This window comes from Galeopterus variegatus, unplaced genomic scaffold (assembly GCF_000696425.1).
Source record: "Galeopterus variegatus unplaced genomic scaffold, G_variegatus-3.0.2 Scaffold1126, whole genome shotgun sequence".
NCBI lineage: Eukaryota > Metazoa > Chordata > Mammalia > Dermoptera > Cynocephalidae > Galeopterus > Galeopterus variegatus.
This window is the reverse complement of record NW_007727237.1, coordinates 67,528-81,011: the sequence shown is the minus strand read 5'-3', so window position 1 is coordinate 81,011 and position 13,484 is coordinate 67,528. Positions and strand designations below refer to the sequence as shown.

General features: G+C 32.0%; 1 protein-coding gene across 2 annotated transcripts in view; it reads right to left on the bottom strand.

Moving 5' to 3' along the window:
- The window catches only part of STXBP5 (syntaxin binding protein 5 (tomosyn)), a 185,207-nt gene that overhangs the window by 134,428 nt on the left and 37,295 nt on the right, over positions 1–13,484 (bottom strand). For both annotated transcript variants that reach the window (XM_008574988.1, XM_008574989.1), the window contains exon 5: positions 1,470–1,604. In XM_008574988.1, coding sequence (XP_008573210.1) covers positions 1,470–1,604 — 135 coding nt within the window. The remainder of the gene's footprint in view (positions 1–1,469; positions 1,605–13,484) is intronic.

Sequence of the window (13,484 nt, the reverse complement as noted above, 5' to 3'; positions counted from 1 at the left end):
AAAGTAAACATATATTTATAAAGGAAGAAAGCATTTCAGTAACTGATAATATCAGACGTATAGTTCTTAAACATAGATCAAAAATAGGAATAGGGAAAAATGGTAAGTGATTCTCATGTTGATATAAGTCAGAAAAATCTACAATTAAGTACACTTTCTGTATAGAAAAGAATATTCAATTTAGTCAAATATTTCAGCATAGAAAATCTATTCTCAAAGTAGAATTCTCAAAGTTAATATTTTTAAATAATGTAGCACCTAAAATATTGAAACCTTATTTTACTCAATTCTAGCCTCCAATTGAGGCATCCCACCCAGTTCCGTGGTTCATACCAGCCACAGAAAAAATTGAATTATATTAAAAAAATAATAATAATCAACAGAGTAATGCCACCTATGCCTGCTCAGAGGAAAAGATGTCATACAGATAAAGAATATGGCTAAACTGACACCTGTACAGTAGGAATAAGCATATCACTATTCATAAACTCCAAAGGTTCAGAGTTTACTTCATGAGAATCATCTGTGAAACTATACAGACACTTGCATCAGGCCTACCCACTAGATGTCATGATTAACTCAAAGAACAGATGGTGAAAACCCATACTACCCAGGGACTGATATATGATAAAAACCTCCCTGCCACAAGAGAAAATCAGGCTTAATATACTAGTACAGCTATACAAACACAGTAAGAGATATGTCACAAAATTATTCTTATGTCAAAAAGATGTAAAAATTGTGGAATGCAATAATACAAGACTATTTGTTTTAGAACAAAAAGAAACATTGAAAAAGGGTCTTGCCAATATCCTTAAACTTTGATTTTTATGTCTAAGCAATATAAGAAAAAATCTTGTAGAAAGAGATAAGATACAAAATTTTTAAGACAAGTGAAATGTTAATGCTAAAGATCCTGAGGGCCCTACAGCTCAACCCAGTTTTTGTTGTTAATATTAGCAAATGAAAACAATAATTATTGTATCAAAATTAAGTAAAATTAGCCTTAAAATTAATTCTTCAATGTATTAACTTTAACAAACATTTACATATTTGTTGATTATTAAAACATATCAAGTAGTAGTTTAGATCAGTGTTTTCCAAACACTGGTGGCAACCCACTTGTGGGTCATGACCCGTATTTAAAAGAAAAATAATTAGAAGATAAATAAACAAAAAAAGTTAGTGTTTGTCACCTTGTAAGAAGAACAACTGTATCAGTAAACTTGTGTTACAGTTTATACATATGTGAATATATGCATAACGTGTATGTGACATATCTATATAAAGTATTTAAATTTACAAACTCCATGCCAACAGGATAATCCTTACAAAAGACAAATCTGCATTCAATATCAAGGACATCTGACATATATTTAATTCCATATTTACTGACTGGTTATTACATATTGTATATTATCATACATGGTACTGATACTTTCAGACATGGAATATTTGCTCAGACTCACAGTTCAATGGCTTTGTTCCACATAATGACGTAGCCTGAGAGTGTGAAGGACTCCACATTGACAATATGTATGTTACCTCGTTCGGTGCCCACATAGAGCCACTTACTCTGGAAAGGCAGATGGCAAAATGTTACCCTGCAAGAGAAAACATATCCAAAAGAAAATTAGAAAAATGTCTGGTAAATTTTTCTGATTATATTGGAGGGTTAATCATGGTAAATGCAACTTAGGAAAAGCAAAAATGATATATAACCATCAGATTTATTTAATTTGTGATTAATATTTAATTATGCTAATTAAACTTATATAAGGCCTTATACTAAATAGCATGGCATGATAAAAAGAAGATGAGTTTTGAAGTTAGAATCTGTTTCAAATCTAGCTATGTCATTCACTAATTGTGTAACTTTGGGTACATCACAAATTTAACCTTTAAGCCACAAGCTATGATTCCAATACCCACATCACTCCTGGGTGCTACTGTATTTCTCAGGAGTCACTATACCACCAATCCATCGCACTGCCTGTGCTTGCTATTCCTTCCAGGCAAAATGCTCCTCCCTCTTATATTTTTCCACTGCTCAAGATTCAGTTCAAATATCACTCTCATTCAAACTGATACCTCAATATTTTTGTACCTCTATCAGGCCTGACATATGACAGTTAGGATCCATCTTCCTCCCTAACTTGGAAATCTCTTGAAGGGCAGAGATCCCCTGTACTCAGCCTTAGACAAAGTTTCTGAAATATGTTTGAACTATCTACTCCTATGTCTGAATTATATAGGAGGCTTTCACTGACAAATTATAATAATGTACATGAACTTACTAAAATTAATTAGCATTCCAACAATTTCAGACATCTTTTTTATCAGCTCATTTTATTTCAAGGTAAAGAATGGAAAATATATTGTCCTTTTTGTAGCGCTTATTTTTAGTAAAAAAGAGGTACTATGTTGTGAAAATACATAATACTCATTTTTCTACAGACTTGTCTCTCAGAATAGACTTTAAAATTTCAATGGAAAAGCATTTCAAATAATATACAATGATAACAGTCAGTACTAGATTGTCAATATTAACACTAGGCATTGGGCAATACAGAATATTTGCTATTCTCATTAACATACAACTTTATTACAAGGAATTTTCAAGATGAAAACATTTATCCAATGTACCTGCAACTCATGCTCTCATTCTTTCTTAGAGGTAATGTTCAGTTAGACAATTACTTAAATTTCACCCATTCATATTTTTTTGAGTGTTTTATATGGTAAAATATATCCTCTTTCTAAAGAATTTATGTAAGTTTAACAAGTATAGACATTTCTATTAAATTGACAAAATCATTTTACATTACTGACAGTTTGGATGTGTTGTTCCCCTAAACCTCATACCAAAATCTGATCTTCAACTTGGCATTGTTGGGAACACTTTGGGTTATGGAGGCAGATCCCTCATGAATAGATTAATGCCCCAAGGTGCAGATAATGAGTGAGTTCTGGCTGTATTAGTTCCTGTGAGAGCTGGTTGTTTAAATGACGCTGGCACCTCCTATCATGCTTGCGCTCACGCTCATGCTCTCTCTTTCTCTCTCTCTTTCTCTCTCACCATGTGATCTGCTTATATCTACAGGCTGGCCTGCTGCTTTCCGCCATGAGTAGAAGCAGCCTGAGTACCACACCAGATGCAGCTTTCCCAGAACTGTAAGCCGAATAAACCTCTTTTCTTTATAAATTACCCAGCATGAGGTATTCTATTATAGCAACACGAGAACAGACTAATACAAGTAACTCATTACTTCACAAGACAGTAGAAGTCCACAGTACCTTTTCTGAAAGCCTTAGGGCCATCCAGGTTTCAGAATTCATAATTTTTCAGATTTCTGAAGCATATATAATGCATATTTTGCATATTATATAATATGAGGGTAGCATCCCATAAAACATACTGATATAATTTCTCGCAGTTTCTTTAAAAGTTAAACATACACCTGCCATATGATATACCTACCATATGATTGAGCCATTCCATTCCTAGGTATTTACCCAAGAGAAAAAAAGCACATGTCCATACAAGACTTGTTCACAAATGTTTATATTAGCTTTGTGATAGCCCCGAACTGGAAACAACCCAAACATCCATCAACAGTTGAATGGCTGAACAAATTGAGGTATATGATTATAATAGAATATCATTCAGTAGTTAAGAAGGAATAAATGTTGACATATGCAACAACATTGATGAATTTCAAAATCCTCATGGTAAGTGAAAGATACCAGACAAAAAAAGAAGACATATGGTATGATTCCATTTATATACAATTTATATGCAACAGAAAATGCAGACTAATCTACAATAACAGAAAGCAGATCAATGGTTGCCTGGAGATAGTGGGGTGGGGGTGGGACAGTACAGAAGAGGGGAGGGACCATCACAAAGAAACATTTTGAGGTGATGAGTAAGTTCAAAATCTTGATTATGGTGATGATTCATGGGTGTATGTATGTGTCAAAACTTATCAAATTGTATTTTTTAAATACATGCAATTTATTATATATCAATTATACATTAATAAAGCTATTTAAATTTTTTATGTTTTCAGAGATTAATGGATTTAGGAATTATGAAAACAGACTGATTCTGATTAATTTATAGGTACAAACTCTGGAGTTAGATTGTCTGGATTCAATTTTCCAGGCCTGTCATTCACTAGCATATGACCTTAGGTAAACCATTCAATTTCTTAGAGTCTCAGTTTCTAAGTCGTAAAGCAGACCTACCTCACAAGGTTCATGTGAGGATCAGTAAGACAAAGCATATTAGATGCTTAAAATGGTGCCCAGTACAAGTTAAGTGTTCAATAAATGTTAGCTAAATATCAAAAATTAGTGATATTCTACCAACTAGAAGTTATAGACAAATTTTAACTACATGTAGTAACAAAAGTAGCAACAGTATGCCACATATAAAACAAATAATGCAACAAACATCATAAAAACAACTACTTCATTTGAAATATGCCTCAAACTAAAACATGAATATAGCTAAACCTTTTGAAAATTTATATTTCAAAATAAATAACCTGAAATAATGACGTTAACAAAGAAAAATTCAGGAAAACCCAGCTTCCTGATCTGTTCTGCTATTTGTAATTCTCCACTATTCTTTACAAAAGCAGTAGCTACTGACATAATACAATTACATAACTCATCTTTGATTTTAATACTAACAAAATTATTTAAATATTATAATATGCTTATAAGATTTAAACTTATCTCTTTAAGGACAGAGATTTTAGATATATAATATTTTCTGTTCCTCTAACAGTAACAACATATGGTAGCTCTTTCTTATATATTTACAGACCTTATTTCCTCATTTACAAAATAAGAATCTTGGCCTACTTTATTGAGGCTTTAAAGAATGAAATAATTAAAGAATAAATATGCAAGCTTTTATATAAGTAAATTATATTGATTATTTAAAAGGAATAACCCTTTAGGTGGAACACTTAAAACTATTACATGTAATATGTATGTGTGTGTGTACAGAGAAAAAGAAAGAAAGGGAAAGAAAAAGAGATCTGTTGTTATTTAATGACTCTACAATTGAAATATAACTTTTTTTTTTTCAGTAAAAGTAGTCATGAAACAAATGTCACTGAATAGTCTTGGGACAGATTTCAATTTTAAAAGACTTGAGATCAACAGCTGTGAAAAATACATTCCCATCACACACTGACTCTAGGATTGTGTGACTTGCACTGGCCAATGGACTTTTAGCAGTTGTGCCACAAGCAGAGGTTTGAAAAGCATTTGCACACTGGGGCTTGCCCTCTTTCTTAATGCTTTTGGAACTCAGGCAAAAAGTGATGAAGCCAAGACTAGCCTGTTTGAGACACTAGCTCAGCCCATAGCCAGAACCAACTCCAGATGTATGAGTAAGGCGCTGAGCAGCCAGAAACCTGCAGTTGCATAAGTGGCTACAGGGAAAGACCACTCCTGCTGAGCAGACCCAGATTGTTGACCTGCAGAATTGTGAGCAAACAAAATAGTTGTTATTTTAGCCTCTAAAGTGTGGGGATATTTTCTCATCCAGCAATGGTTAATTGAACCATTACTAATATAATTCACTCAGTTAAAATTGTTTTAGTTAAAAATGAAGAATATCTATTAAAAAGATACAAGAAAACAAATTCTATAATTCTAGAATTAAGTTAAAACTTTTCAAAACTGCAAACAACACATGTATCAAGAAGCTGAAATACTACCTTGGATCAAAATCAAATTCATGACTATTGTTTTTCTTAGGCTTTTATTATGAAGATTAAATTTTTTTATTTTAAGATGACATAGATCATTAATGATAGTAAACAAATAACAGTGACTCCAGTTTTTACTAATACCAGGAGACCAAGTTCATTAAGTAAAGTAAATTAAGTTTTTATGTGCTGGCATCTATTATTAAAGCATAAGGTTATACTGAAAATAATAATGTCCAATAATATATATAGTATATGAAAAACATTAAAACTCAGTAAACACTAATAAGGTTATATATTTTAATATTATAAGAATGACATTATATTGAGTCTGAAAGGTACCTTAAAATGGGTAAGTTGAGCCAAGAGAAAAGAGGGAGTCTGACTGAAATAAATGTAATCAAAATACACAGATAATGAAGTTAAATTTCCTCAGTATGCCACTAAATAAAGTTATATTATAAATCTCCATATAAATCAACATATTTTACACATAACATTACTGGGAACACAATAATTCTTGTATCTGCTCAAGGGACTTAAAATACTTATAAATGTTAAATGTTAGAGAGTAAAACACATATCCTATTCACTATTTAGCCTTAGCAGCAGTCAAACAAATATGTAGTTAAGCACCAAATCTGGAAGATTTTACTTTTATCTATTTCTTTGACAGAAGAACATGTACAGCTTCCTAAATAATATTGAAATTAATCATCCATAAACAAGGGCATAAATACAATATACGGATGACTACAGTTTTACTTACAATTTAACCCACAGAAAGGAATACAAACTAATAAATTCATCTAAATGCCTATATCACCATTAGATTAGCCAACATAACAGGAGGTATGTCATCTCATTTATATTCTTTGCAAATATCACAGTATCTTGCACCTAATAAGTACTCAGTAAATATGTGTTAAATGAACCGATGAACTATGTAAAATGTGGGGACTTATTATGTTAATTAAAAAAACAATCAGATATTCCTGACTTACTCCATCTCCACCTTCATGGCCAGGGCCTAGTTTAAACCATTATTATTGACTGTCAAATCCTTTCCAACTTGCCCAAGAGTTGTCTTTCAGCGCCCAGAGAGATTACATCATTATCTACTTCAAAGACTCTAATGGCTTCCTACACTCTACTATAATGCAATATTTAGTGACACTGTGGTACTATGTCTGTGAAAAGAGATAGAGATACAAAGGGCACTGGATTTGGTCAACTAGTACTCGTCATCCAATTTGATGTCCTCCTATATGCCTTCCTGTAGTGCAGACGTTGGAAAGCTAAAACATATTTCCCAGATTCTCCTACAGCTAAGGTTCTAGGTAACATTAAGTTCCTATTAATTGAATGTGCTTGAGATTTGTAGGCAAAAGTGAGGCAGATACCATCTTTCTGTTGCTATTTCTGCTGTGCAAAAATGCAGACCTGAGTTGTAAGAGACACTTATGGCAGCAGTGAGGACCAGACATAGTATTTCAAGGTCTGCTCATGGGTTTCATGTGACGAGAGGTGGAAATCGTAAAAGCAGCAACATTTCCCATTTCCCTGGATTGCAGCTACAGTGATATGTTCTAAAACTCAGTAGGTCCAGCACCCTTCCAAACATTTTGTAAACAGTTAGATCCTTGCATTAAATCTTTTTATACTTAAAATATCTGCAGTGATTTCTGTATTAAACCCTGCATTGAACCCTGATTAACTCAGCAAGGAAATGCACTTAATCTGTAACTTACCTATATGACAGTTTATAGTGAACAAAAAATACCTGTTTATAACATATCTTGTTAAGATAATGTTATTCATTTAATGATTTAAGGTTGGAAAAAGGTTGAGAATCTCACTCTCTTATAATTGTTTGGAAGGCCTTTCATGAGGTAGACTTTTCTCACCTTTCCGAAATTTTTCTCTCTGGACTACACTTCTATCTAACTACAGTGCCCAAAATATGTGATATTGCTTCATGACTGTGCCTCCAACCATAATGGAAAGTCACTTTGCTTTATCAATGTAGGAAATTCCTACTAATCCTGTAAATCTGTTCATATGGGCTCTTTTATAACACCTTATCTAAAATTCTCATTCCATTCACATTATATTATGCTTTCTATTGCATTGTAATTTGCCATTTGATATCCCTTAGTCAATCATAACTTCTACATTTCTCCAAACTTTATCACAGTATTTGCATAAACTTAATCAATGTTTATCAAACAAATTAATGTTCAAAGAAATAGGAAGGAAGCAGATATTATTTTGTAAATTTCTTAGATTAATTGTAACTTATACTGTCCTGCTATGAAATAAAAATTTAAGTTTGCATTAATGGACATAGAAATGTATTAAAAATAATAGCAGTCAGTTGAAAGCAATTTATAAACCTGTTCAAAGGATGCCTTTTTATTTGTAGTCACATATATCTTTTCTGATAAACTGTCATAGCTACTTTAGAAAAATCTTCATCATATCTACAACCCAGTAGTATAATGTGAATGTTTCACAAAATAAGCTTCAGAGATCCTTGAAAGTTGTTTTACATTTGTATTGATTTACTATATTTTTTATTAATTACATCTCAATTTTAATAAAAAAACCTTTAAAACTTTTAGGAATATGTCCAAATTAATCACAATATTAACCTCTTTTGTGAAATGAGATCTTAAAATAACAGTAATAACTACCAAAATAACTGAATATCTACTGAATTTCAACAAACAAGACAGTGAATATCAAACAAAAATAGTACATGTAGACCACATAAATAATAAATAACAATATTTGAAAAAACTGTTCCATGTTGTATGAGGGACTTCTTAAAGTTCTGTTTTTAATGATCCTCAGGAATGAGGATGCCAGTGTTTTCTAACAATAAATACTATAATAAACTGAAGCAATCTGGTACTTATTAGCAACTGTTAACTGCACTTTTCCATGAAAATCTGCATTATCCTTTTTCCCATTTTTGTGTTAGATTATCCTTTATTGTACTTTATTGGATAGGTGTACTCTAAATATATTGCAATCTATGGCTTAACTTTTTTATTACTAAAAACATTTCTCTCTCTCTCTCTCTCTCTATATATATATATATGTACACACACACACACACACACACACACCAGTATGATCCTGTTTGTGCATTTATGTAAGCCATTAGGATCTTAAATGATTTTTATTAGTCTAATTTTATTGTATTTGTCTCTCCCTTCCCCAAAATTTACTCTCCATAAGTCTTATTAACAACCTGCAATATATGTTTCTATATCTTTCCTTCATTAAGACATGAGAAATTATGGGTGTGAAGGGAGTCGTTATTAAAAAGGAAGATGTACAAATTATTCTGAATCTTGTGTTCCTGCTCATCAGTGCCTAGTGGGTGGGGTTTGTCTTTAACAGTATGGGAAGTGTGTTGTACAGAACTTTTAAAGTTTAATAGAGAAATTATATCTCTTTTATTCTACAGCTTGAGCCTTGTATTTGCTGTTTAAGCACTCCTTGTCCTGGTACAACATTTTCTTCAAAGTTTTAATCTTAATTTTCCTGTGGATGCTTCAGAGTTAAGTCTTTAACTGACTTTCAATTTATCTTAGTTATGAGGTAGGGACCAGTTTTCCCCATTTAGGTAAGTGTTGTCAGTGTCTTTTATTTACTGAATGAATCCCTTTCTTCTTTGCAATGTCACCTCTGTCATACAACTCTGTCATATACATTACTCTCATCGTATATGTTTCTGGACACTGTGTACTGTATTTTGGTACATTTGACTTCTCCTTGTAATTACTATACTATTTTAATTTCTATAGTTTTAAAAATTTTTTGATACTTAATAAAATAAGTCCCATCATCCCATATTTTTTTTTCAAAACTGTCTTGGCTATTCTGGGTCCATCATTTTTCCATATGAATTTTAAAATTAGATTATTAAGTTTCATTAACAATCCTGTTAAAAATTTTGGTTGGAATACTACTGAATTTGCAGATTAATCTGGGGAGAAGTGAAATTTTAAAAATTGATTATTCCTTCCTGTCAAGTACTCCATTTCTTTAGCTCTTTTATTCCTCAATAAAATTTTATTATTTTCTCAATACAAACCTTATATTTTATTTTACTGCATGATCTGTACATTTCTTCCTATCTTTTTACTTCCATTTACTTCCAAACTTTGTGGAATTATGCGTTAGGTATATCTACTATAAACAGTTTAACAATTATATTTTATTGAGTTGTTTTTAAGTCCAGTCAAAAAAAAATTTTAGTACATAAATTTGGTACATTTATAATGATTTTGATTACTGATATAGTTAACTTTATTTCTTCCATCTTATTTTATTTCCACCCATTTTTTTTTTCCTTTTTGTCTTTTTTTTTTTACTGACCGGTAACGGGGTCGCAACCCTCGGTGTTGCGCCCGCACCACGCTCAGCCAGTGAGTGGGAACCAGTCTCCACATGGGATCCGAACCCTCGGTGGGAGCGCCGCCGCGCTCCCAAGCAGCGCACTCTCCAGTGCGCCACTGGGCCAGCCCCAATTTCCACCCATTTTATTTCCATCATTTTATCCCTTTTGTTGACCATTATTGATTTTCTTCATTTTCTTTTTTCTTCCTCTAATGTTTTTAATGTTTTATATTTTCTACGCTTTTAGTGGTTACATTTACATTAAGAGTCATGTTTAATGTCATAAGCTTTCTAACAAACTCTGAAAGAATGAGTATTTGGGGTTTGGGAGTATCACACAAGTACTGTATTTTGAGTTCATTCACAGATGATAATGTTGTCAGAATATAACTCACAAAAGTATATGTAATTCTATTAATTATGCTAGGAATTAGTTAGCCCTTTCAATGTAGAGATATTTTAGCTCCACAGAATTTTCTTCAGTTATGCCTTTGATCATTACTTCTTCCTTCATCTTTCTGTTTTCTCATGCCTTCTCCACCAAAAAAAAAAAAAAAACCCTTACAGAAGTTTAAAAAAGTAGATGGAAATAAAGAATAGAGATTAAAAATCAATATTAATAAATTTCAATAAAACAATAAAACTAAATCCACAAATCCACAAACTTCTCCTTTTAAAGACAAATATACCGATTTCTGACAAACCAGATGAATAGAAATAAGGTAAAAGAAAATAAAGTGAGAAAAGAAATATAGTGAGTATAAAACTAAACATAAGTACTCAGGAATACAAGGGATACAAGCCTCTAATATTAATGAAATTGATGATATTCTGAATCATAAAATTTATTCAAGAAAGATAAAAATCTAAAGGACCAATAAGCATGGATGAAACTGAATACATCTAAGAATTATATACAAAACAGTTCTAGTCCTAAAAAGCTTAAGTATACTCTGAAAAAAATCATAAAACATAATTCCTCTATGAATTTCTCTATCCTAGAATAACAAGGAGGAAAGGAGGGAAAGAGAGTTAAGAGAAAGGGAAAAAGGTAGAGGGAAAGGTTATTCAATTCATTATATGAAGCAAGATGTCCTGATCAATTTTAGAATTGATGATAATAGAAAAAAAATTATATTCGGTGATGGGCCATAATAATCAACCACATTGTATATTGACAAAATAAAAATTTAAAGGGAAAAAAAAATAAAAGAAAAAAGAAAAAAAATTATATTCTAACCTCACTTATGAACATCAATTATTAATTGATGTTGATTAATATTGATAATATTGATTAATTATTAATCAATATATTAGCAGTTATATTTAACAATATAATAAAAGAATTGTCAACCTTATTCAAAATTTTCCGCAGGCATACAGGCATTTCCAATGCTTACTTAATTATTAGAAAATCCATTAATGTCACCGATTAAATCAATAGGAAAAAAGAAGGCAAAAAATGACATGATAATCCAAATAGATGCTAAAAAGGCATTCAATTAAAATCTAACTTCCACAATTGAAAACAAACTCTTAAGAAAAAATAATTCTATCTTAAAGCAACATCCTACATTATGTAGAACCCTAGAAGGAATATTAATAAAAATTATAACTAAGAAAAAGGTACTCACTATGGACAATATCACTAGACACTGTTCTGGAAATTCTCACTAATACAGTAAGGGAGGAAAAGGAAAAATAAAGCCTTCATCTTCATCTTGAAAATCATTGCCAAGTTGTTACAGACAGAAGTCTGCAATACCTCCCAGGACTGACTGGATTAGTAAAAAAAAAAAATCCCTTTCTAAAGTTTTTTATTCTCCCATCTCATTCTTTTTACACAAAAAGAAAAAAAGAAAAAGAAAAAAGCTTTGCTATAGGCCAAGGACCAAATAGCACTGCAAGGACAATCAAGCACCAAACTTTTAGATCTATTAGTAGAAGGAATAAAGATTATATATAGAACTAGCCTGGGGCAAATACTGTTTCGTTTTTCGATTTTTTTTTTTCCATTTGAAGACTCTCTCTCTTAGAACTACCCATGTAACCAACACAGTTCTTGGAGTGCCATACCTTCCTTTTAGAGATGAAGAATTCCCTTCTGTTTCTCCAAAGGCAAAGTGTTATCGGCCAGTTTTTGTTTTTTTTTTTTTGAGCATTTATATATTAGGTTTTGGAACTACTGCTGGCAATAAAATAATAAACAAAATATATGGAATTTATAGTCTAACCAAGAAGACAATCAAGCAATCAAGTGAGCCCAGCATACAATATTTTAGGGAAAGAACTTCGTGCTATGTGATAATACAAAACAGGCACAAAACCCAGACCTGAGAATTTGCTGAAGAACCTGTGAAGGAAATGACAATGAAACTTGAAAGATGAACAGGAGTTGGCCATGGAAAAAGACACAGAAGTGTGTTCTGAGCAAGGGAATCAGCTCACACAATAGGTAGGAGGGAGGACAATGTATAAAAAACAAAACAAAACAAAAACAAAAAATTAAGGGTAGCTGGATTATAATGCATAAAGGATGAAAACATGTAGTGAAATGAGATTATAGTGATACAAAGTAAAGTTTCAGATCTTGCAAGACCTGGAATGCTAAATAGGAGGGTACTTCAAAAACTCTGTGCAAAAACAATTAAAAGATAATATGAATGAACATTTTGAAGTACCCTCATATTCAAGAGTTTCAACTTCACTCTAAAGGCAGTGAAAAGAACACTGGACATTGCTTATCTACCTACCATCCATTCTCAGTCCATTCCTTCCTAACATTATCCAGATGTTCATTAGAGTGCCCACATCTTCCTCAAGTTACCCATATACTTTGGAAGAAGCTTAAACCAAAGTTAGTTCCAGAGATCAGCCAAACCAACTAAGGGGTAATCCCCCTCACTTGCTACCATTTTGAATTGGGTGATCCAAGATTAGAATCAATCAGATAATATCCTCATATTAAGGTCAACAGATTTGGGATTTCAATTACATCTGCAAAATGCCTCCACAGCAGCACTTTGATTTTATATAAAGCACGTTTTACTATAAAGCACTTTGATTAGTGTTTGATCAACTACTTGGCAGAAGTTGTGTGTACACCAGGGGAAGTTAATCTTGGAGACCATCTTAAAATCCTGCCTATTATAGTCTGCACTTTAGCCTTCAAAGATTTATACCCTTCCCAAATGCAAAGAACATTCACTCCAGCCCAATATCCCCAAAGTCTTAACCAATTTTAACACTGACTCAAGTCCAAAATCTCACTGAAATATCATCAGCTCAAAAATCCCAAGTCTCATCTTTTTTTTTTTTTTTTTTTTTTTTTTCCTTTTT